Consider the following 23,013-nt stretch of genomic DNA (forward strand, 5'->3'; position numbering starts at 1 on the left):
GTCAAAGTGGAAGTGTCAATAGTGCAAACATCGAACCATTGCAAGTTTGCAACGACGAAATAAGAACGTAAAACATAACTATGATTCACTCTTTACTATAGCAGAGGAGCATGGCTAAAGAGAACAAAGTACAAAAAGTTCACATATACCCTTTTGTTCCCAAAAGGGCTTACCCATTTACATAGCCTATTATAATAGTGACAAATATAACAAACCCCTCACACAATGTTTAGGACAAAGAGTGCAAAAGCACGATATTGGAAATTACTGGTTTTATGCAATCAGGACCCAACAGTCCTGACGATGATCTTATGCATTGTTTTCTTTAGCAACATGATATCTCTTCTTGGCTTTACACCCAGCAAGCCGAGGTGGCTTTATCAACCTTGACCATCTTTCTGAAGGTAGTTTCCAACCTAGCTTCGGAGTTCCCTCAGCTCCCTTGACAATTATGTACCATGGACTGCAGTAACAGGTCTCGATAACAATTTCAAATCCACAACAAGGGCACTTCACAGTAAATCTCCATACCTGATCAAAGTAGACTATAAGCAAAACTCAAATAAATGGTCACACAAAAAAATCACGAAGATCAATACAAAATGCAAGTACAATAAATTACTTTTCCTGACCGAATATAAGAGTCAACTCTTTCTCGCTCATAATTCAACTTCACACCCGCAGCAATAACAGAGGTACATCCTTTGCACTTCATATTATACGGTAGAGTTAACCTAAATGATGGAAAGGGAGGAAATCAATTGATAATTGAAAGGGTCAAAAGTTGCTGCTGTAATAAAACATCTGATCTTAAAACCTAAATCTACATTATAATCCTAGAAACAACCAACCAAAAACTAAAGAACTAACTAATGGTTTTGACGACCAATAACACGAGCTCAAGGTAGAACACAAGAGAAGATGCAAGAGTTAGTGTCATGAATAAAGAGAAGACATAATGTAGCATTAGGTTGCTTTAGTTGTCAAACATAGGAACAGAGTCTAAAAGATGAATTAGGGGTTTAGTTTCCAATCAAAAATGTGCATTGCATTCTAGGTGATTAGAGGCAAACATCTACATAATGAAATTATCTAATTAAAACTAGCTTCCTAGTTGTGTCTTACTTATGTAACATACGAGCAGATATAATAAAAAGTTGGAGTCTATCAATGCATAATGGCATAGGGTAGAACATACAGTATTGTAACATATATAAAAGTTCCACTTTGTTTGGATAGAAAGAAATGGAAGGAAAAGAAGAGAAGAGAAAAGGAGGGGGACAAATTCTCTTGTTTGGGTAAAGGATTGGGGGAAGGGAGGGAGCCATTTTCCCTCTCTTTAATAAGCATAATCCCTCCAAAATTGGAGAGATTTGGAGAGAAAATAGAGCTCACCTCCCTCTTCCTATCTTTTCCATTCCCTTCCTCCTTTTTCTCTCCCCTTCCTTTCCTTCCTTCTTTGCTACCCAAACAAAGCGAAAAGAATAAAAATAATATCATTATTGCATTTTTGATGTGTCTTTGTTTGGATAACTATGTAGGAGGGAAAGGAAAAAGAGGAAAAACAAGGGGGGGGGGGGGAAGAGAGGAATTAATGGTGTGTTTGGATAGAAGGAAAAAAAAGGAAGGGAAAGGAAATGGAGAGATGAGGTATCTTTCATTTAAATAACAAATGAGGAAGGAATGGAATTGGAGGGGAGAGATATGGAGGGATTAAATTGTAGGAAATTGATCCCTCCAACAATGAAGAGATTTGGAAGTAAAACTCACCATTCTTCCTTTCCCTCCCCTCCTCTTCTCCTCCCCTTTCTTTTCTTTCCCTTTTCTACAACCAAACACTTAATCTCTCCAAGAATTGAAAGATTTGGAAGGCAAACTAATCATTCTTCACACCCTTCATTCTTCACTATCCAACACACTATAAAAAGGAGAAATATGAATCCTCACATTTCCCTTCCCTTCCCTTCCTACCTATGAAATCCAAACAGAGGACTGATCCCTACATTTAAATTTCACCGATAATAATAAAAGGGCCTATCACATTGAAATCCTAAACCTAGCATAACCTATGATAGTATCTATCATATTAGAATTTTAAGTCATTAAGTCAAACAAACACAAAGGTTGAGACATACAATTCACCAATCGCAGGTCCAGCTGAAAGTTTCCGCTTCAGCTCGGCTCTTTGCATAGCCCGAGTATATGTGTCCATAGATCCACCCGAAGATTCACTGCACAAAACCAAAATCCAGAGTAAAGAGATTTGATTTCATATTGAATTATCTCGAAAAATACATAATTTTAGGGATATTTGATTCAATAATCAAAGAACGCTCATAAATTTCTTATCTTTTGGATATGATGTTTCATAATTTAAGAATTTACGAACCCTAAACTTAAAGCACTGATAATTAAATTAAAATATAAACCCTAGATTGTGAAATTGATGTGATGATGACAACAACAAACAAGTTACCTTAGAAGCTGTTTCAATGGGGGATACAAGGATAAGATTCAACGGAGAACGTTGAGTACGCTTCAATGGAGAACGTTGAGTGCGCTTCAACGAATAACTGAGAGTCTGAGAGAGGAAGGAAATAAGAACGGAGGCCTTTAAAACCCATGACCCGCCGTATGGGTTAGATCCGTCTTATAAATAAATCGGCGGGTCTTTATATCATCAATAATCATCAATTAATAAATATAAAAAGTTGACTTAAATATTTTTTATTTTTTTTGACAAGAAAATAATTTTTACCTTGGTGTGTCTTTTAATAATTTTTTTTTTATTTCCTTTTATAAACTCTTTTATAAGCAAAGTTTAAAGAGGTTAAAAAAAATAAAAAAACTTAAATATAAATAACAACCTGAATTGTAATAAATTAATTATTGTTCAAATCTTTAACTATAAAAAAATGAGGAAAAATACACTTTAATTATCCCAAATTTGCCCAATTTTAGGGGTGAAAGTGGTTTGGACAAAAACCGATAACCGATCCAAACTGAACCGAATTATTCAATTTTTCTGTTTTTCGGTTTGGATTCGGTTCCAAAAAACTGAAACCGAATTATTTCAGTTTGGGGTCCAAAAAACCGAAAACCGAAATCCAAACCGAAATGTTTAAGCCCATAGATTTCCAGCCCAATTCCCCTACTTATATATAGTAAAACCCTAATATTCCTCCATCTAATATGACTTGCGCCCAACATCTCCACCTTCATTCCTTAGTTCCTCACCAAAACCCTTATTCTCCCTCATCACTCCTCACCTCACTCCGGCCACCGTCTCCGTATCTCACCACCACCAAGGCCGTCTTAAACATTTTAGGTACCCTGTTCTAATCTTAAAAATGGGCCCTATTGTAAAAAAAAGATTAAAAAAATGTAGGTTTAATGATTACAAATCTTTCTTATCACCATAATACCAAAGAAAAAAAAAAAAAAAACAAATATAAAATAAATTAAACTTTTTTTTTTTTGAAAAGATAAATTAAACTCTTTTATTTGATTGTTAAATTGCATCTCCATAAAAATTCAAATGGAAATCCCTGTCATAAAAGGGCTATAACATTTTTTTTTTTGACACAAGCTATAACACTTTTTTGAAGCAAATTCATCCACCAATCTTCATACAGAGTACTCCGTATTATATAGGCTACAATACAAGAAATTGCACTAATTAAAAAAAAAATCTGATTTATTAAATTGACACATTTACTAAAAAAAATAATTTGTGGGAATTATTGAGTAATCAAAGGGATTTTTTTTAATGGAGAAATTAAAGAAAGTTAAAGATTTGGATTTTGAAATATGGAAAACTAAATCTTATCGTTAAAAACTAGGAAGTTAATTACTTCCCTTTCCCAAAAAAAAAATAAAGGAAGGAAGTTAATTAGAGTTTCAATTTTAGTATTGTACGTCTGTACATTATTAGGAGCTGTTGACTGCAATAAATGGAAGAGAGAAGTTTCATGGGTTCTAATTTTAATATTAAAAAAAAAAATGGCCCTTTTGTGTTTGGGGCCCTGTGCAGTAGGCCTGGTTGCGGCCCCGACCACCACCTTCCTTCGGTACTCCACTACCCCCTCAGATCCAGTGTTTGTACTCCCTCATAAACCCTAAGTATCTAAATGACCCTTTCTCTTTCATCCGCCTTCTTACAATCTTTTCTCATTTGTGTTCTTTCTTGTCTCATCTCATCCTCTCTCATGGCTCAAAAATTTGGTTTTCACACCATAGATGATGTAAATGCAAGCTAGAGGTGAATGACAACAAGGAATGTCACAAATAGTTTCTGTAATTTCTTGGTTTCATTTATTTTCTTTCACGGTATATTCATATGCTTTTAATGAATGTAAATTTATTTAATTCTATTATTTTGGGTAATTTGAAGATGGATCTAAAGACAGAATTAGATCTTATTTTTTTGTCATTACAATTATAAATTTTGCTTAATAATATCGCAGATCTAAAAAAAAACAAGTAAAATTTCGGTGTATGGATTGGATTCGATTTATGCATTTGAAAATCGGTTCGGTTTGGATTGGACCGAAATTCAATTCGGTGTGGATTTGGATTGAAAAAACAAAAACCGAATTATTTCGGTTCGGTTTCGGTTTGGGACATAATCCAAACCGAAAACCGAACTTTTACCCCTATCCAATTTACTTTAAATAATATAATCCCAACTTTCGATTATTCTGCAATGATCCCAACTTTTATATTTTTTTCTTCAATCCCATTTACCGTTAACCTAGAGAAAGGGTTAGTTTTTTGTTAGAAAAATATAAATGTCACGTATCACTTGTTTATTGGTTCATAAAAAATTAATAAGTTTTTTTAAAAAAAGAAAATTAAAAAAAAAAATATCAAATCCCAAACTGCCATGACCACCACCGCCCACCGGTGGCCACGACCTCCCCACCCAGCCCTATTTCCGACTCTAATTTCGGTTTTCCGGCACCCACCACCAACTTTCGATACCTCCACGGCTCCACCCCGATTAACATAGCCCTAAAATCGTAAGAAATGTTAGGACTTGGGAGCTTTGGACGGATTCGAATTTCAAAGATGGGGAGAATGAAGAAAGTCGGTTTCGGTGGTGTGGGAATTTAGGGGGCGCTGATTTCAACGGTGTGGGAAGAGAGAAGGTCATTGTTCTGGGTTTAGGGAAGGGGAAGTTCGATTTTGAGTTTAGGGAAGGGAGGAACGACCAGTTTCAGTGGTGTGGGAGGGAGGGGGCGCCTTTTTCCGAGGTGGATTTGGGGTGGAGGGACCGATTTTTGGTGGTATGGTGGTTGGGCTAGGGGCTAGGAGGTGGTGGTTCGGGGGTAGGTTGGGAAGAAAGGCCACCGTTGGTGGCTCATAGACGTGGTGGCTGGTTGAATTGTTTTGGATTTTTTGATTTTTTTTTCTTTTAATTTTTTTTTTTAAATTTATAAACCAATCATCACGTGTTGGGTAACCTAGAATAATGGGTTGTTGACTTTTGTTGACCTGTTTGGGATTGAAGAAAGAAAATGCATATGAAAGTTGGGATCATTGCAGAATAATCAAAAGTTGGGATTATTTCTATTCAAAAGAAAAAGTTGGGATTATTTAAAGTAAATTGGGCAAAGTTGGATTATTAAAGTGTATTTTTCCAAAAAAATAAAAAACAATCACATCTTTAGGAAAATATCATATAGATTAGGAAAAATACACTTTAATAATCCCAACTATTGTCGATTTACTTGTAAAAATCCTAACTAAGGTTTATTTTTTAACAATCCTAACTATTACATGAGTTTGCTTCTAATAGACCTAACCGGTCAACACCAAGTCAATGACTTGTTTTAATAGGTTACCAATACACGTGTCAGCACGTGATTGGTCTATAATTAAAAAAAAAAATTAAAACCCTAACAGCCATCACCTCCTCCCCTCCCGCCACCCTGAAACGCCACGACCAACCCCCAGCTAGTCGGAAAACGACCAACCATCTCCCTTACCCCCGAAAATGTTAGTCGTCCCCTCCCAACCCCAAAAACCACCCTAGCCGTCCTACTCCCACCCCTAAACCACCCATCCTCCCTCGAAGAGAAACCTCCACCCACCGCAATGGCGCAACCAAAGTAGCGGTTGCCACCACCAAAGTAGCAAGGCCAGCAGCAGCCACCGCTATGGCGTAACCAAAGCAGCGACGAACCGCATCCCTCAATTATAGCAGCCCCAAAATCGTCCAGCCACCACCGCTCACAACCCTTTGCTTCCTTATTGCTCCCCTCAGCCACCACAACCCCTCAATCTCTCACCTCAACTTATTGCACCTCAATTGCAGCACAAAGATGGAAGATTGGGAAAAATTAAGAGCAACAAACCAATCACCTCGCTACAATTTTTCGCCCTATACATCGGCGCTGTCATTAAGCACCACCAATCACCTCCTTATCCACCATTCACCACCCCGCAACATTAACCTCCAAACACAACAACACCAGCAGGTTAAAACCCAGATTCGCACCGATTTCAACCTTGATTTGCAGCAATTTCGCACAACAACCACCATAAATTAAACCCAGATTTGGTTCGGCCGTTTTCAAAAGGTTAGGGAGGTGGTCATCGGCTTTCAATTGGCTTTGGTGACTGAGATTTCACGATGGGGTTGCTAGGTTGACTGAGATAGATTTCTGTTTTTTTTTTTTTTGTTATTTATTTATTTATAAATATTAGGCCACTCATGTGCTGACATGTGGCATTTAAAAACCAAAAAAAAAAAAGTTTACCCTTTGAGCAGGTAACCGGTTTTTGGGACTGCTGGAGGAAAACTCATATAATAGTTTGGATTGTTAAAAAATAAACCTTAGTTGGGATTTTTAGAAGTAAATCGGCAATAGTTGGGATTAATAAAGTGTATTTTTCCTATAGATTATCAACATAAGATTTTTAACAATAATTATCCATTTGTTAAAAAAATTTCCTCCTAATCTTTTTTTTTTCTTTTTTTTTTTTTTTGGTGACAAGTTATTTTGTTTTTCCTAGAGAATATTTAAAATGGAGTATTATACTGTAATTAATCCCTTCCTATGAAGTAAGTACATTTAATTTTATTTGTACACATTCCACAAGCATATTACTCTTTTATTTAATACAAGTACTATATATCATACAATAATATTTTTCTATATATAACTTTTATATGTGTGTAATTCATAATTATTTTTATTATTTGTGTATGTAATACTCCTTAAGTTTAAGTGTATTTATTAGTATGATATAATTTTCTTTTTATTTTGTAATTACAAAACTTTCATTTTATTTTGCAATTACATTTAATATTTTTTAATTAGACACAATATTAAACTAATGATAAATGGTAGAGGTGCATAGCACGGAATCTAACCTAGTGATCGACTAATTATGAGACAGGTGGACTTTAAAGGTTTTAAGTAAACATGTTTTAAATGTTTTTAAATATTTCCATACATCAAAGCTTGTATTAATTCTTTGTAAGTTTTTTAGATTTTTTTTTAATAAAAAAAAACAACTAAAAACTACTTTTAAATATTATATCTCTCTCCTCTCACGGTCCTCACTCAAACCCACTATTACTTTTTTATTATATATTTTCACTCACATTCATTATTTTTCAATAAATTATTAACCCCATTATCTTTCTTTTACAATTTTTTAATACTCCAATGACAGGGTAAAGTCGTATCCCCTAATCAAAAGCAATAACTAAATCCTCTAACTAATGTAGATAGGGAACGAAGTAGAGTCGAATCCACAGAGAAACGAGTCTTTCTATTCCTAATTAAATAAATTAATCCAAATTATAAAGTAACCAATATGTAAATTTGGATATGAAACTAAACTACGAAGATTAAGAATAAGAAGAAAACAATGAATAAAAGGATCTAGGGCATAGGTTCACCAATAAAAAATATTCCAGGGTAAAACACAATAATCATTCATCAATGCATACATTAATCATATCATAAGGGGCTTTCGCTACGTATTACAATCACACAATTAATTTATCGGTATTAAATCTCATCTTTCGAATCTCGAATTAACCATTTATAAATTAACCTGTCTATTGAAACTAGACCTAAACATTAATTCTCATCTTTCGAATCTCGAATCAATATTGTTAAACTCATGCATAAAAGATCTGCGCAAATCTAGTCACAGAGCATTAAATCAATCTATAGGAAATTAATCTAGCATTGACAACTAACAACCATAAATTATCCCTTCATATTATTTATGGATCCCCATAAACCCTAGAAATAGAACTACTCACACATAATAAAAACTAAACTAATCAAAGCAATAAAACAAGACATGATCAAAGGAATAAAATAAACAACTAAGATTAAGAGAAGAGAAATCGTTACCAAATAAATCTGGAATTAAGAATAGAGTTAAGCACAAAGTATAAGAGATAAAACTAATCTAAAAGCTAAGTAGAGAGAGAAAATCTAAGAAATAATTAAGAAAGAGTAAAAGAAGGTAAAGAAAGGTACTAAACTCGTTTTACGGAGAAGTATTTATACTCCGTAAGAATCCTAAACTAAAACAAACTTAAACGTCGAATAATTAACATCTAACAATAACACGCGCCCGATCGGGCTCGCCTTTTTTCTTCAAGTATAAATCTCGCGCCCGGCCGGGCGCGACTTCGTGCGCCAGCCTTTGCTTCCCTCGCCCGGCCGGGCGCGCCTCCGGGCGCCAGCCTTTTTGGCCGGGCGGCTCTCTTGGACCACTAATTGGACTACGATTGGGCTCCAATCCTTCGGGCCAATCTAGGTTTCCTCTTCGGGTCTTGAAGGTCCAAATGCCCCGGTATCACATATACCGAGCCATTAATCACTGGTTCGATGACTCTAACCGGCCCTGGGCTATAAAAACTGGTCATGCTTCTCTAATGCTCGTAATTGCTCCATAATATCTTGGGAAAATGCTCCAAAAGTGCAAATCCCTGCAAAAGTCAACCAAATCTACGAAAACACTAGAAAACACCATTTAGTAATAAAAGTGGCTCTAAAGAGCAAAAAACACTACTAATTATGACCAAGGGACGGGGGTAAATTACTATATAAAATAGACACATCAAACTCCCCCAAGTCAAACCTTTGCTTGTCCCTAAGCAAAGATCTCATCAATGAATAAATAAATATGCTTCACCCCAAAAAGTAAAAATCAAGCACAAACGATTCAGAGTAAATCAAATAAACATGCTTCAAAATCAACTAATCAAATCCATCCAATTGCCCTTCTTCCCTAACAATTGTCAAATAAAACAAACCACAAGAGCATATAGAATTCAAGACTAGTGCTCACACACTCAACTCTCATTTATGTAGCGAGTAAAAGATGTACTCGATCGCTCTCCAACCAACCCCTTTATGTGAACAATGCTCTTCCAACTCACACTCTCGTGTGTATAAAACAATGAACGCTCAACCTACTAGTCGACTCGAAATATGTCAAATCATAACTTGCATTGATAAACAACACTTTCACATTCATACAAATCTATGCACAAAGGTCGGAAGGTCTTTAAAGCTTGTAATGTAAGGCTAGAGTAAAGGGTATGAATCATTTGGGAACAAGTGAGAGAAAAACTATGCTTAAGGGAGAAAATCCTAGTAAAACCCATGATCAAAATAAATAATGATCAACATCTCCTACATAACCAACTCTAACATCCACCAAAGATACTCCAAACAATATAAACAATCCCAACACTTACAATTTCGCTCATAAAAATATAATAATGAAGAAGTGGAGTGAATAAACAAACTTTATTTTCCAAACTTGAATTTTTTATAGAAGCTCTATTTTTTTTTTCTCTTCCTTTTGATCAACCTCCAACTAGAACATTTGAACATTAAACACTTTTTTTTCTTTTCTATTGAAGTTCACTTATTTTTTTTCTTTGAACTTCTCTTTTTTTTTTTTTCATAACATCATGCTACATTTTTTCAAGAAGATATAACTTTCAAACTCATCAAAAATAAACATGATAAAAAACAAAATAACTTCTCAAAAACCCACCCAAATTGTGCAAATAATAAGCACACTACAAACTCCCTCACCTCACTCACTAATAGCTCCCCCAAGCCAAGCTTGGGACTAGTAACCAATGGGGAAAAATAGGCTTGTAATGTGGCTAATAAACAACAAAAAGTCAAGGCAACAACATGGGTAGCAAGAAGGGAACAAATGTATCTACAATCATCTGAAGGCCACCTAAAAGAACAAATGCCTTCTTCCTCCTCAATGTGCATAATAATGAATCATATAAACATTACTTATAGTTGCAAATCAATACTCAAATTCATTGACATACCAGGAACTAACACACATTCCTAACCAAATCAACTAGTCAAACACTATATTCACAAGTAGTTGGCAAAATTGACGCATGTTTACGCATCCAAACAATTAAACATTGAATCATGATCAACTAATCCACAATATTTATCATCAATAACCAAGAATCAAAACAATTTCGAAAATTTTTAATCAAGGGGCACAGGGAAGCATGATTTATTATTCATTAGAATGTATTTTTGGATTTTTTTTTATTTTAAAGCAATAAAATCTATACTAAGCACATCAAGAAAAAAAAAAAAAAAAAAAGAGGGAGTGAAAGATATACCATACGAACACGGAAACCTCCCCCCAAGCTAAATCAGACAATGTCCTCATTGTCTTAATAAAGGGAAGCTAGTAGTCAAGGTGACTACTCCTCAACATCACCACAATAATGTCACCAAAGTCTCTAGGATTGCAATGCATCTCTTTGGAACAAATTTGGGCAAGAAAGAAACAAAGTGTTGGTGGGAAAAAGTCCAAATTTGAGTCAGGTGTACTCTTTCGATCATAACTTTTGATATATAAGTGATAATGCAGTGATTCTATTGCATTGGAAAGTAGACTTGAAGAGCTTTCCAACAATAAGTCACACTCTTAAATTGGATAAGAAACGCAAAAGTTATGGCCTATCAAAGTTGACAAATTTTGCTGACGCTACGCGCACCCGATTGGGCGAGCTCTGTCCGATCGAATATGAGTGTAGTTCCAGCGTGAATGAAGCCTTCTCTAGCTCAAAATTTGCACAAAAATAAACTCCCACAAGCATAAGTTAAACTCTCCTTACCTCTCTAAAGGAGAAAAATAAAAAAAATAAAATAAAACACACACACATAAAAAGAAGAAAAAAACTAAACTAAAAAGCAAATTAAAGTACAGGTTGCCTCCCGCAAAGCGCTAGTTTATCAAGGTCCCGCTCGACCATACTCCTTCTCTCAATCGGAAGAATTCAACGCCTTGAGTAACTTATCAAATGCTCCTGCAAACATTTCATTAAGCACTAGATAGAGCTTAATTGCAAGCACATTAATCCCTACAAAGAAAAGGTTAGGAGCACATAAAGAAAACTCGAGGTAGAAGGAAATATCAAAAGAGAGAGATGAAAATACACCACAACCTTCTACTTCCTCTGCTAAAAATTTAGAATTAATAGAACGAACATGGAGGTAGTCATTGTCTTTATCATCCAATAATGAATTTAAAATTTTACCCTCACAAATAACAGCATCATCAACAAAGGAATTATCAACCCCCGTTTCTACAACTAATGATTTTCCAATCACCAATTCATCGACCATTGATTTTTTAACCACAAATTCTATAACGGGTTCTTCATCCTCAATAACATTCGTATTATTATAGTGTTCGTAAACTTTTTCATCAAGAGTCTTCCAATAACTTTCATTAGCAACTAATCGTTTCCGATTATGATCATATGTATATGGAAAGACTCTAAAATCATCCGGAGCACGCACAAAAAACTCATTATAAGGGCATTTAGGATTTTCATGACAAAGACGATATTGATAAAGACAATATTCAAGTGCTGCATAAAAATCATATAATTCTTGTAGTGGCGTACGCATGGATATTTTCAACTCATAAAAAATAAATTAATTAATAAAATAAAATAAAATAAAATAAAATAATAAAAATATAGACTTTAATAACAACTAGAAATAAAAATAAAACCGCTTCCCCGGCAACAGCGCCAAATTTTGACAGGCTAAAGTCGTATCACCTAATAAAAAATAATTCCTAAATCCTCTAACTAATGTAGATAGGGAAGTAGGGTCGAATCCACAGGGAAACAAGTCTTTCTATTCCTAATTAGTTATTATAATCTAAATTATTAAGTAACCAAAATATTGTAATCAAAGGATAACTAAACTACTAAGAGTAAAAGTAGGGAAGAATAAGAAAAGAGAAAATCAATGAATAAAATACCTAGGGCATAGGTTCACCAATAAATAATATTCCAGGGTAAAACATAACAATCTATCATCAATGCATAGATTAATCAAATCATAAAGGGCTTTCGCTACGTATTACAATCACATAATTAATCTACCGGTATTAAATCTCATCTCTCGAATCTCGACTTAACCATTTATAAATTAACCTGCCTATTGAAACTAGACCTAAACATCAATTCTCATCTCTCGAATCTCGAATCAATATTATCAAACTCATGTATAAAAGATCAGGCCTAATCTAGTCACAGAGCATTAAATCAATCAATAGGAAATTAATTAAGCATTGACAATCAATCCCCATAAACCGTAGAAAGAAAACTACTCACACATAATTAAATCTAAACTAAACAAAACAATTAAAGGAGACATGATCAAAGAAAGAGAATAAATTACTGAAATTAAATCAAAAGTTGTAGAGAGAGAAATAAGAGAGAAAGCAAGATTAAGAGTTTTAAAAAAGGAGATAGAGAGAGAAAAGTTGGAGAGAGAAAGAGAAAAAAAGACTAAACTAAAACTAATAACAAATTAATAAAACTAAAACTAAACTAATGAAACCCAAAACAAATAAAACTAACTAAAACTAATCTAAAACTAAACAATGAAAAAGTTAACCTACCATCATACATAACTACTATTCCTTTATATAGGAAAATAACCCCAAAGATCCCAATTAACCAACAAAGAATAAATCCCCAAATACAAAAGCTGCGTGAATTTGGAGCAAATACGGGGTCAGCTGGAGTAGGGCCCAAGGAGATCGAACCCATCTATTTACCAGGCCTTGTAGGTTTTGACTTGGGCTTTTAGAGTTTATTAGCCTTAGTTTCTTCACTTGCTTGGTCCGTAATAATAACTTGTATAATCTTGTCAAATCCTGGACCTCCTCATATATCGAGCCTTGAATCACCGAACTAAATTTCTTTATCTCGGTCTCGGGCTTTAAATATACGGTCATAAAATACGATCCGGCTCCAATGTCTTCATAGTGGCTCAATAAGCTCGGGAATTATCATAAATCTGCAAATTCCTACAAAATAATACCAACTCTACAAAAACACTACAAAACGTATATTAGTAATAAAAATAGCTCCGTAGAGCTCAATTAAGCACAAATATGACCGTGGGACGGGAATCAACTTATCAAAAATAATTCCTAAATCCTCAAAAATAATTCCTAACTAATGTAGATAGGGAAGTAGGGTCGAATCCACAGAGATCCGAGTCTTTCTATTCCTAATTAAATAAAGTAATCCAAATTATAAAGTAACCAATATGTAAATTTGGATATGAAACTAAACTACAAAGATTAAGAATAAGGAGAAAACAATGAATAAAAGGATCTAGGGCATAGGTTCACCAATAAATAATATTCCAGGGTAAAACACAATAATCATTCATCAATGCATACATTAATCAGATCATAAAGGGCTTTGCTATGTATTACAATAACACAATTAATTTACCGGTATTAAATCTCATCTTTCGAATCTCGACTTAACCATTTATAAATTAACCTGTCTATTGAAACTAGACCTAAACATTAATTCTCATCTTTCGAATCTCGAATCAATATTGTTAAACTCATGCATAAAAGATCTGCGCAAATCTAGTCACAGAGCATTAAATCAATCTATAGGAAATTAATCTAGCATTGACAACTAACAACCATAAATTATCCCTTCATATTATTTATGGATCCCCATAAACCCTAGAAATAGAACTACTCACACATATTAAAAACTAAACTAATCAAAGCAATAAAACAAGACATGATCAAAGGAATAAAATAAACAACTAAGATTAAGAGAAGAGAAATCGTTACCAAATAAATCTAGAATTAAGAATAGAGTTAAGCACAAAATATAAGAGAGAAAACTAATCTAAAAGCTAAGTAGAGAGAGAAAATCTAAGAAATAATTAAGAAAGAGTAAAAGAAGGTAAAGAAAGGTACTAAACTTGTTTTACGGAGAAGTATTTATACTCCGTAAGAATCCTAAACTAAAACAAACTTAAACATCGAATAATTAACATCTAACAATAACACACGCCCGATCGGGCTCGCCTTTTTCCTCCAAGTATAAATCTCGCGCCCGACCAGGCACGACTTCGGGCGCCAGCCTTTGCTTCCCTCGCCCGGCCGGGTGCGCTTTCGGGCGCCAGCCTTTTTGGCCGGGCGGCTCTCTTGGGCCACTAATTGGACTACGATTGGGCTCCAATTTTTCGGGCCAATCTGGGTTTCCTCTTTGGGTCTTGAATACTCGGTCCAAATGCCCCGGTATCACATATACCGAGCCCTTAATCACCGGTTCGATGGCTCTAACCGGCCCTGGGCTATTAACACTGGTCGTGCTTCTCCAATGCTCGTAATTGCTCCATAATATCTCGGGAAAATGCTCCAAAAGTGCAAATCCCTGCAAAAGTCAATCCAAATCTACGAAAACACCAATTAGTAATAAAAGTGGCTCTAAAGAGCCAAAAACACTACTAATTATGACCAAGGAACGGGGGTAAAATACTATATAAAATAGACACATCATCCAACTACCCCACTCACCTCTTATTTTATTTAAGTCAGTTGAATTGCCTAAAACTAACTATGTGTCAGTTAAACTTTATTACTTATTAAAACACGGAGGGAGTAATTAAACTGAGTTTACAACAACCAAAAGGACAGTAAAGTAACATAAGTTACTATTGGCATAAGAAGCTCTTACACAATACTAATTAAGGTCATTAACGATATTTACCTTTAAGCTATTACAACGAGAGGACAACCGTATATAAGGTTTACCAATATACATTTAAACATGTGATGGGACTATTGAATATTGATAGACATGGTGATGATGTTTCGTGTTGTGCAAGGTATTTTCTAACATACAATTAAAAATCTATGAATGTTGCTGAAATGATGGAGACAACCAAAATCAGTATGTTTTACCCTAAGGGACCCCAATAATTCAAATGGATAAAATCCTCTTGATATCTATGCTGCATACATGTCAATCACATTTCTTTGCGATCTAACAAAACCATATTTTATAGACTTATACTTCCTCCGTCCCATAATATAGTTCCTATTGTGTTTTTTTTCACGGTATTTAGAAACGGGAGGAGAAGTGGAAAAAGCTAGACAAAAGTTAGACAAAATTACAAGGCAGATGGATAATTTAAGGGGAAAAAAGTGAAAAGTACAATTATAGACAAAAGTTAGAGAGATAAAGTGAAAAAAGTACAATGCAAGTGGATAAGTTAAGGGTAAATTAGGAAGTTTAATGAATAAAGTAAAAATAAGGGTATAATGGTCTTTACATATTATTCAAAATAGAAAAAGGAACAACATTTTGGCTCTCTAAAATAGGAAAATAGATATATAATATATTGTGGGAAGGTGGGAGTATATATTATCATACAAGGTCATGATGTTGTAATGACTTTTACAGTTATCACATACAAATGGGTTTAACAACACCTACTACCATCCTCCTACACCAAGGGTTTATGTAAATCTAAAATTGAAATTTTTCTACATCTCCCAACAAACATAAGTAACACCAAATTCATGAAAGGAACACATTTTTATTAAAACTAAAGAGATTAAAAAGGGCAATTCCAAGAGTCAAACGACTCCATTTCATCCTCCAATCAACCCTGAATTCAACTTGTCTTCGCTTTTCGATCTATTATATTGGGTGCTTCCAATATCTAAGTTTTATTTTTTAGAAAAATTCATCTTAATTTATTAATCCGAACTTTCAGTGATTTATTCTCAATAATCCAAACTTACATTTATTAGGGAGCTGAGCACAATGAACTTTTGGGTTGATTTTCTTCCACTTTAAAGAAAGGGTGATTTTTTACTTTGTAAAAGTCATGTGTAATGTGTCGCAACATAATTGGTCCAAATTTTGAAAAATAATTTTAAAAACTTCCCAGCCAGCCACCATCCTTCCTCCCCTTAGCCCCAACCCCAGCCCGGCCGAAATTCATCCGCCTGCCTCCCCTAACAACCGGTAACAGCTGGTCAACCTTTCCTTACCCCTAAAACCACTAAGCGACCCACCTACACCATCAAAACCACCCCTTCCCCCATCCCCAAACTAGCCCCTCCCTTATCAGGTCGATGAAACCGCCCCTCCCCCCTTTCCTCGTTGAAACGACCGATTTTTTAATTTAGCTCCCTAAATTGGAGATTATTTCCAAGAAATTAAATGTAGTTGTGTTACTCAAGGTTTTTGTGGTAGATTTTTATAGATTTTTTTTACAAAAAAATAAAATAAATGGTAGTTGTTCTCATCTCAAAGTAGTCATTATAATGGTAGTTGTTGGTAAAATTTTCTTAAATTTTGGCAAAATTACCCTATATCTAAAGTATAATACTAGTACTCCCTTCGTCCCTTTTTATTGGATAATTTTTACTTTTACACGTTTATCAATACACCTATTTGATTATTATTCATTATATACTTTTTAAAATTATAACGATTGACTATTAATAGAGTATTCGTTGAGACGAATCAAACATGATCTCACATGACTCTTTTACTTTTGTGAGTAAATTTGAAGATTATCTAATTCTCCCTCTATCCCAAAAACATGAAACAATCAACATTGCACACATGTTAATGCACTATTTTGACTTTATTTGTATATAATTAAATATTAATAAAAATTATTTTAAAAATTATATTTTGAAAGTTTATATATATATATATATATATATATATATATATATATATATATATATATATATATATATATATATATATATATACCTATTTAACAACATATATTATGATAAAATATGTTTTTATTATGTTAGTAAAAAATTATGATCAAAACTAATACATGAATAGTGAAAAAAGTCCAATGTCTCATATATTTTGGGACGAAAGGATTATTATGAATAACGTCTAAAATCTAAACATAACTAGTAAAAAGAAGCGGATAAAGTATTATGAATAGTATTTAAAATCTGATAATGACCAATAAAAATAAATGGAGTACCCTACAAAATTAATCATCCTAAAGTTGTGGTAAAAAAAAAAAAAGAAAAAAAAAACTAAAGTAATTGAAACACTTTAATATACATTTTGTTGATACATAATATTATTTTACCTTTAATAATTTTGATTGTATATTTAGGGTATGTTCTCTTCGGCTTATTTTCAGTTCTGTTCAATTCATTTCAGTTGTTATCTTAATTTCCTTCTCTCATAAAACATCCAGTTCAGTTCAGTTCAACTATGTTCAATCAATCAGAACATACCCTTATTATTATAATTAGTTGATAATAAAATGAAAGTTTATACAATGTATCAATTTTTTTGTGCATATTATTTAGGAAAATTTGTAATTATTAATCCCAACTTTGGGCGATTTACTTTCATTAATCCCAACTATCGGTTATATATTTTTAAATAATCCCAACTTTGGGGGGGCATCTTCTTTTATCAGGTCAAATGACTGGTGACCTGTTTAAAAGGTTATTTTTTTCCTTAAATGCCACATGTCGCAATTTTATTGGTAAAAAAAATTAGAAAAAAAGGCCTAAACCCCTCCCGGCCCAATTTTGGCCACCAGCAGATAGGGGTGTCCTTTCGGTTTTTGGTTTGGATTTAGTCCAAATCCGATCCAATCCAAAATATAATTCGGTTTTCAATTTTCCAATCCGATCCGATCCGAATTTCTCTCTTGATCCAATCCGAATTAAAATTCGGTTATTTGGATCCGATCCGAAAATCCGAATTATAATACATTATTTTTTAGCGCCTAATACAATTATAAAAATAAACCTTTACTATAAATAAAAGTCTTCAAAATCATGATTAAAATAAATAGTTCAACGTCAAGTCATTAATTAATTAATACAAAGTCTCTCTAATTTATTTTATGTAGTACTATAAGTATTTGAGCTAAACTTCAAAATATATAGAAATCCATATTTATACAAGCTTAATTTTACAATTCGGTTTTCGGTTTGGATTGGATCCAATTAGGGTTAATCCGATCCAATCCGAAAATCCGAATTTCCAAAAAATCTCAATCCAATCCGATTTAAAGTTCGGATCCGATCCGAATTGATAATTCGGTTTGGATTGGATTGGATTTCGGTTTTTATCCAAATTATGGACACCCCTACCAGCAGAATCCGAACAACCACCCCCTTTGCCGCGGATCCCCCTCCCCCTTTCGGCGCTGATTCCCCCTCCCGGCCTCCCCCTCCCTCTGTTTCTCGTTTTTCGGTGACACTCGAAACCCCCACTCAAAAACCCTTGAAACCTCTTCCTCCACTCGAAACCCCTTAAAACCACATCCCTTACTCTCGAAAACACCTAACCCACCCCTAAATTTGCGAAACTCCCTTAAATTTGCAATTTTGGGGTTTCGGTGGCTGCGATTTTTTGGTTTTGGGGTTTCGATGGCTGGGAACTTGGGCTTTCAGTGGTTGCATGGGGGAATAGGAAGGGGTTCGGTGGTTTTCGGTGGTTTTCGGCTGGGTTTCGGTGTTTTTGGTGGTTTTCGGGAGGGAGATGGTGGTTTTCGGTGGCTGCTAGGGAGATGGTGGTGGGGCTGCGTGGGATAAAGGTGGTTGGATTCTTAATGGTGCTAAGGGAGGATTTTTTTTTTCATTTTTTCATTTTATTTTTTTGGACTTTGATTTTATTTTTTGGACAAATTAAGTGTTGACACGTGTCCAATAACCTGGTATAACAAGTGATTGACTTCCGTTGACCGGTTTTGGCCTGATGAAAGAAGACACCCCCCAAAGTTGGGATTATTTAAAAATATTCGATAGTTGGGATTAATGAAAGTAAATCGCCAAAAGTTGGGATTAATAATTACAAATTTTCCTATTATTTATAGAATTCAAGTTAATCTCCTAAAAAATTATGCTGATTAAAGTGATGCGCACTTTAAAAAATGGAGGGATAATTTTTCTTGCATTAAATGTCTGAATAGATTATAAAATGATTTATTATAAAATAATTTATTATAACTTTAGTTAAATAAAGATATCTTAATGAATGTTATTTTTTATATTAATAATATATAGGAAAAATTAGAAAATAACACCCAAAAATTGTCACGATTTTGATAATAACATCACAAAAAAAAAAAAAAAAAAAAAAAAAAAAAAAACTTAGATTATAACACCACCAAAAAAACCAAAAATTCTGATTTCAACACCACTTAACTTTTTCATCCAAAAAACCGTTAGTGGGTCCCACATTGTACACGTGTCAATTGTGCATTGGATTAAAATAAATAAAAAACAAAAAAAAAAGGAATTTTTTTTTAAAAAAAGGAAAACCCTTAAAATACCCAGCCATCATTGGCGCCGCCATTCCTACCGTCGGTTTCCAACCCAGCCTCCACCGCCTTCACCCAATCCCAACCGACCACCCTCGACCCACAAAACCAGCCAGCCAACCACCCCTTGACTGTCGAAATCAGCCCAAACGTACCCACGAAAGAACTCGAACCCCGATTTGGTTCAAGGTGAAGGTAAGAGGAGTAGGGAGGTTAGTGGGTTTGGGTATGGGTAGGTCGGGGTTTCGGCGGTTTGGCGACGACTTTTGGTTGGGTTTGGTAGAGGAGTACGGTGGCTGGCTGGTTAGGGTTGGATTTGGGTGGTTTGGCGATGGATTCGGGTCGGGAGACGATAATGGGGGCTGGGCTGGTTTGGGTTGGGGTCTAGGTGGTTCGGCGACGGCGGGGAGACGATGAAGGGGACTGGGCTGGTTTGGGTTGGGGTCTGGGTGGTTTGGCGACGATGGTGAGACGATGATGGGGGCTGGCTGGTTTGGGGTCTGGGTGGTTCGGCGACGTCTGGGAGACAGTGATAGGGGTTGGGTTGGGGTGCCGGCCATGGTAGGGTTGAGTTAAGGGCTGGGTTGGGGTGCCGGCCATGGGCGCCGATGGTGGTGGTGGTGGCTGGGTTAGGATTATAGGGTTTTTCTTTTTTTTTGATTTTTTTTTTTTGAATTTTTTATCCAATAGTTTATTGACACGTGTACTATGTGGGGCCCACTTAACGGTTTTTTGGATGGCAAAGTTAAGTGGTGGTGAAAGCAATTTTTTGGTTTTTTTTTTGTGGTGTTATAATAAAAACTTTTTTTTGTGGTGTTATTATCAAAATTATGACAATTTTTGGGTGTTATTTTCTAATTTTTCCTAATATATATCAAAGTTATCAAAATCGAGATTCTACTTTAAATTGGAAGGGATTTAGATGTGTATGTGTTACTGATGATAGTAGTCGTTTCAGAAGTTTTTCTACAAGTTTTAATTTCTCACAGGAGATGGTTTTTTCTTGTTTAAGGCTTAGAATATTTTATTTATGCAAGTTTATTTTGACAATCATTATTTTTACGATATAGAGAATTCGAATGAGATGATTTTTAGTGGTTGTGACTATTCACCATAATTTTATTTGTTATGTATGCATATATGAATTTTTTAATATTTGTATGGTATCATATTAGGTATTTTATGTACTTTGAAAATTAAGTGACATCATTGTAAGAAGATTATGATTCTTGGAAAAAGACTTACTAAAATGCGAGAGAGAAAAAATACTGCATAAAAGATCACATAAGAAAATCAAGACAACTATCTTAATTAAAAGAGAAAAAAAGAAAAAAAAAACCACTTAAGAAAAATCATCTTGAAAAATAAGGTCAATTGGCTTTAAATAAGTGAGAGACCAATTAATAAAGATCATATACAAAAATCGAGGCAATTAGCTTAGAAGAGAGAAAGAGAGAGAGAAATGGTCCACTTAAGAAAGATCACTGATGAAAAATGAGGCAATTAGCTTAGGAAAACACAATTAGTTTAGAAAAAGGGCTACTTAATGGTGTGTGTGTGTGAGAGAGAAAGTGCTATCGAGAGAAACCACTGAGGAAAAACCATTTAAGAAATTAAAATTAGTGCAATTAGCTTAGGAAGCGACCTACTAGATAGAGTGATTAATTACAAAAGATCACTTGAGAGTGAGAGAGAGAGAGAGATCAAGAGAATGTGACCACTTAAGAAAAAAACAATTTAGAAGAAAGACCACTCAAGAAGAAAGATCACTCATTTAAGAAAAGAAAGATTACTTAAGAAAAAAATCACTAAAGAAGAAAGGTCACTTAAGAAAAGAAATATCAATAAAGACAATCAAGAGACCGCTTAAGAAAAGGGTAATTAGGAAAGTTAGCTAGAAAAAGAAAATTAATACAATTATTTTATTAGGATAAGGAAAGAGTGATAGAGAGATTACTTAACCTTTTATACGAAGTACTATAACATGTTCAGATACTAAAATTGTGTCAAAATTACTAATAGATGTGTTACTCCAGCAAAATTCTTACAATAATTAAATAAGTCAGATTTTTGCTAAAAAAAACAAGGATTTCATATGAGATTACCTAAGGCCGCAAGAACATAATCAATTAACAACATTTAACTCATCATAATTATTTACACAAACTTAATTATAAATATCCTTTATTATACAAAACTTGAATCTTGACACAACGTTTTGCGAAAAATCCACACTTGAGAAAGAGAGAGGAGAGATCAATTACGAAAAATCCACACTTGAGAAAGAGAGCATTTACAAAAAAATCATTTGAAAGAGACCATTTTAGAAAGATCGATCACTTAACAAAAAGAAGGAAACATCTTGAAAGATTACTTATGAAAAAAAAGCTTAGTAAAAAGAGATACTAAAATGCTAGAGTGAAAGAGAGAACAAGAAATATCAATTAAGAAAAAAAATTACTCAAGAAGAAAGATCACTAAAGAAAAGATAGATAACTTAGAAATCAGGGCAATTAGTTTAGGTGAGAAACTTAGGGAAATTAGCTTAAGAGAGAAGAAGAAAGAAACCATTAGTGAGAGAGACTACTTAAGAAAGAAAGATCAATCAAGAAAAAAGATCACTGAAGAAAGAAAGTTAACTTAAAGCACTAAAAAAACAAGGATTTCATATGAGATTGCCTAAGGCCGCAAGAACATAATCAATTAACGACATTTGACTCATCATAATTATTTACACAAATTTCATTTTAAATATCATTCATTATACAAAACTTGTATCTTGACACAACGTATTATAACCTAACTACGTAATCCCTATATGATTGATAACTGAATAGATCGAAAGAAACTAAGCTACAACACTAATTAGCACGAGTGCAATATCATAGACAACTAACAAATGAAATGTCCTATTTTAAGAGAGAAAAGGAGAAAACAACCATTTAAGAAAAAACATTTTTGAAAATAAGGACAATTGGCTTTGGAGAGATGAAAGACCAATTAAGAAAGATCATTCACAAAAAGCGAGGCAATTAGCTTATAAGGGAGAAAGAAAGAGAGAAAGGGTCCACTTAAGAAAGACCACTTAAGGAAAATGAGGCAATTAGCTTTGAAAAACACAATTAGCTTAGAAAAAGGGTTACTTACATGAGAGAGAGAGAGAGAGAGAGAGAGAGAGAGAGAGAGAGAGAGAGAACACTGAGGAAAAACCATTTAAGAAATTAAAATCAGTACAATTATCTTGGGAAGCGACCTACTAGAGAGTACATTTACAAAAACTTATTTGAGAAAGACCACTTAAGAAAGATCACTTAACAAAGAGAGGGGGAAGCCACTTAAAAGATAACTTATGAAAATA

General features: G+C 34.1%; 1 protein-coding gene across 1 annotated transcript; it reads right to left on the reverse strand.

The window, feature by feature from the left end:
• Nucleotides 1–60: 60 nt before the first annotated feature.
• LOC145556260 (uncharacterized) lies at nucleotides 61–2,644 on the reverse strand. The gene is made up of 4 exons (XM_081617912.1): nucleotides 2,477–2,644; nucleotides 2,136–2,231; nucleotides 623–734; nucleotides 61–531 (listed from the first exon to the last, which is right to left on the reverse strand). The coding sequence occupies exons 2-4, from the start codon at nucleotides 2,210–2,212 to the stop codon at nucleotides 310–312; spliced, it is 411 nt and encodes a 136-aa protein (XP_081474038.1). The 5' UTR covers nucleotides 2,213–2,231; nucleotides 2,477–2,644; the 3' UTR covers nucleotides 61–309.
• Between the last annotated feature and the right edge of the window lie 20,369 nt (nucleotides 2,645–23,013).

Source organism: Chenopodium album, chromosome 8, assembly GCF_948465745.1.
Source record: "Chenopodium album chromosome 8, dcCheAlbu1.1, whole genome shotgun sequence".
NCBI lineage: Eukaryota > Viridiplantae > Streptophyta > Magnoliopsida > Caryophyllales > Amaranthaceae > Chenopodium > Chenopodium album.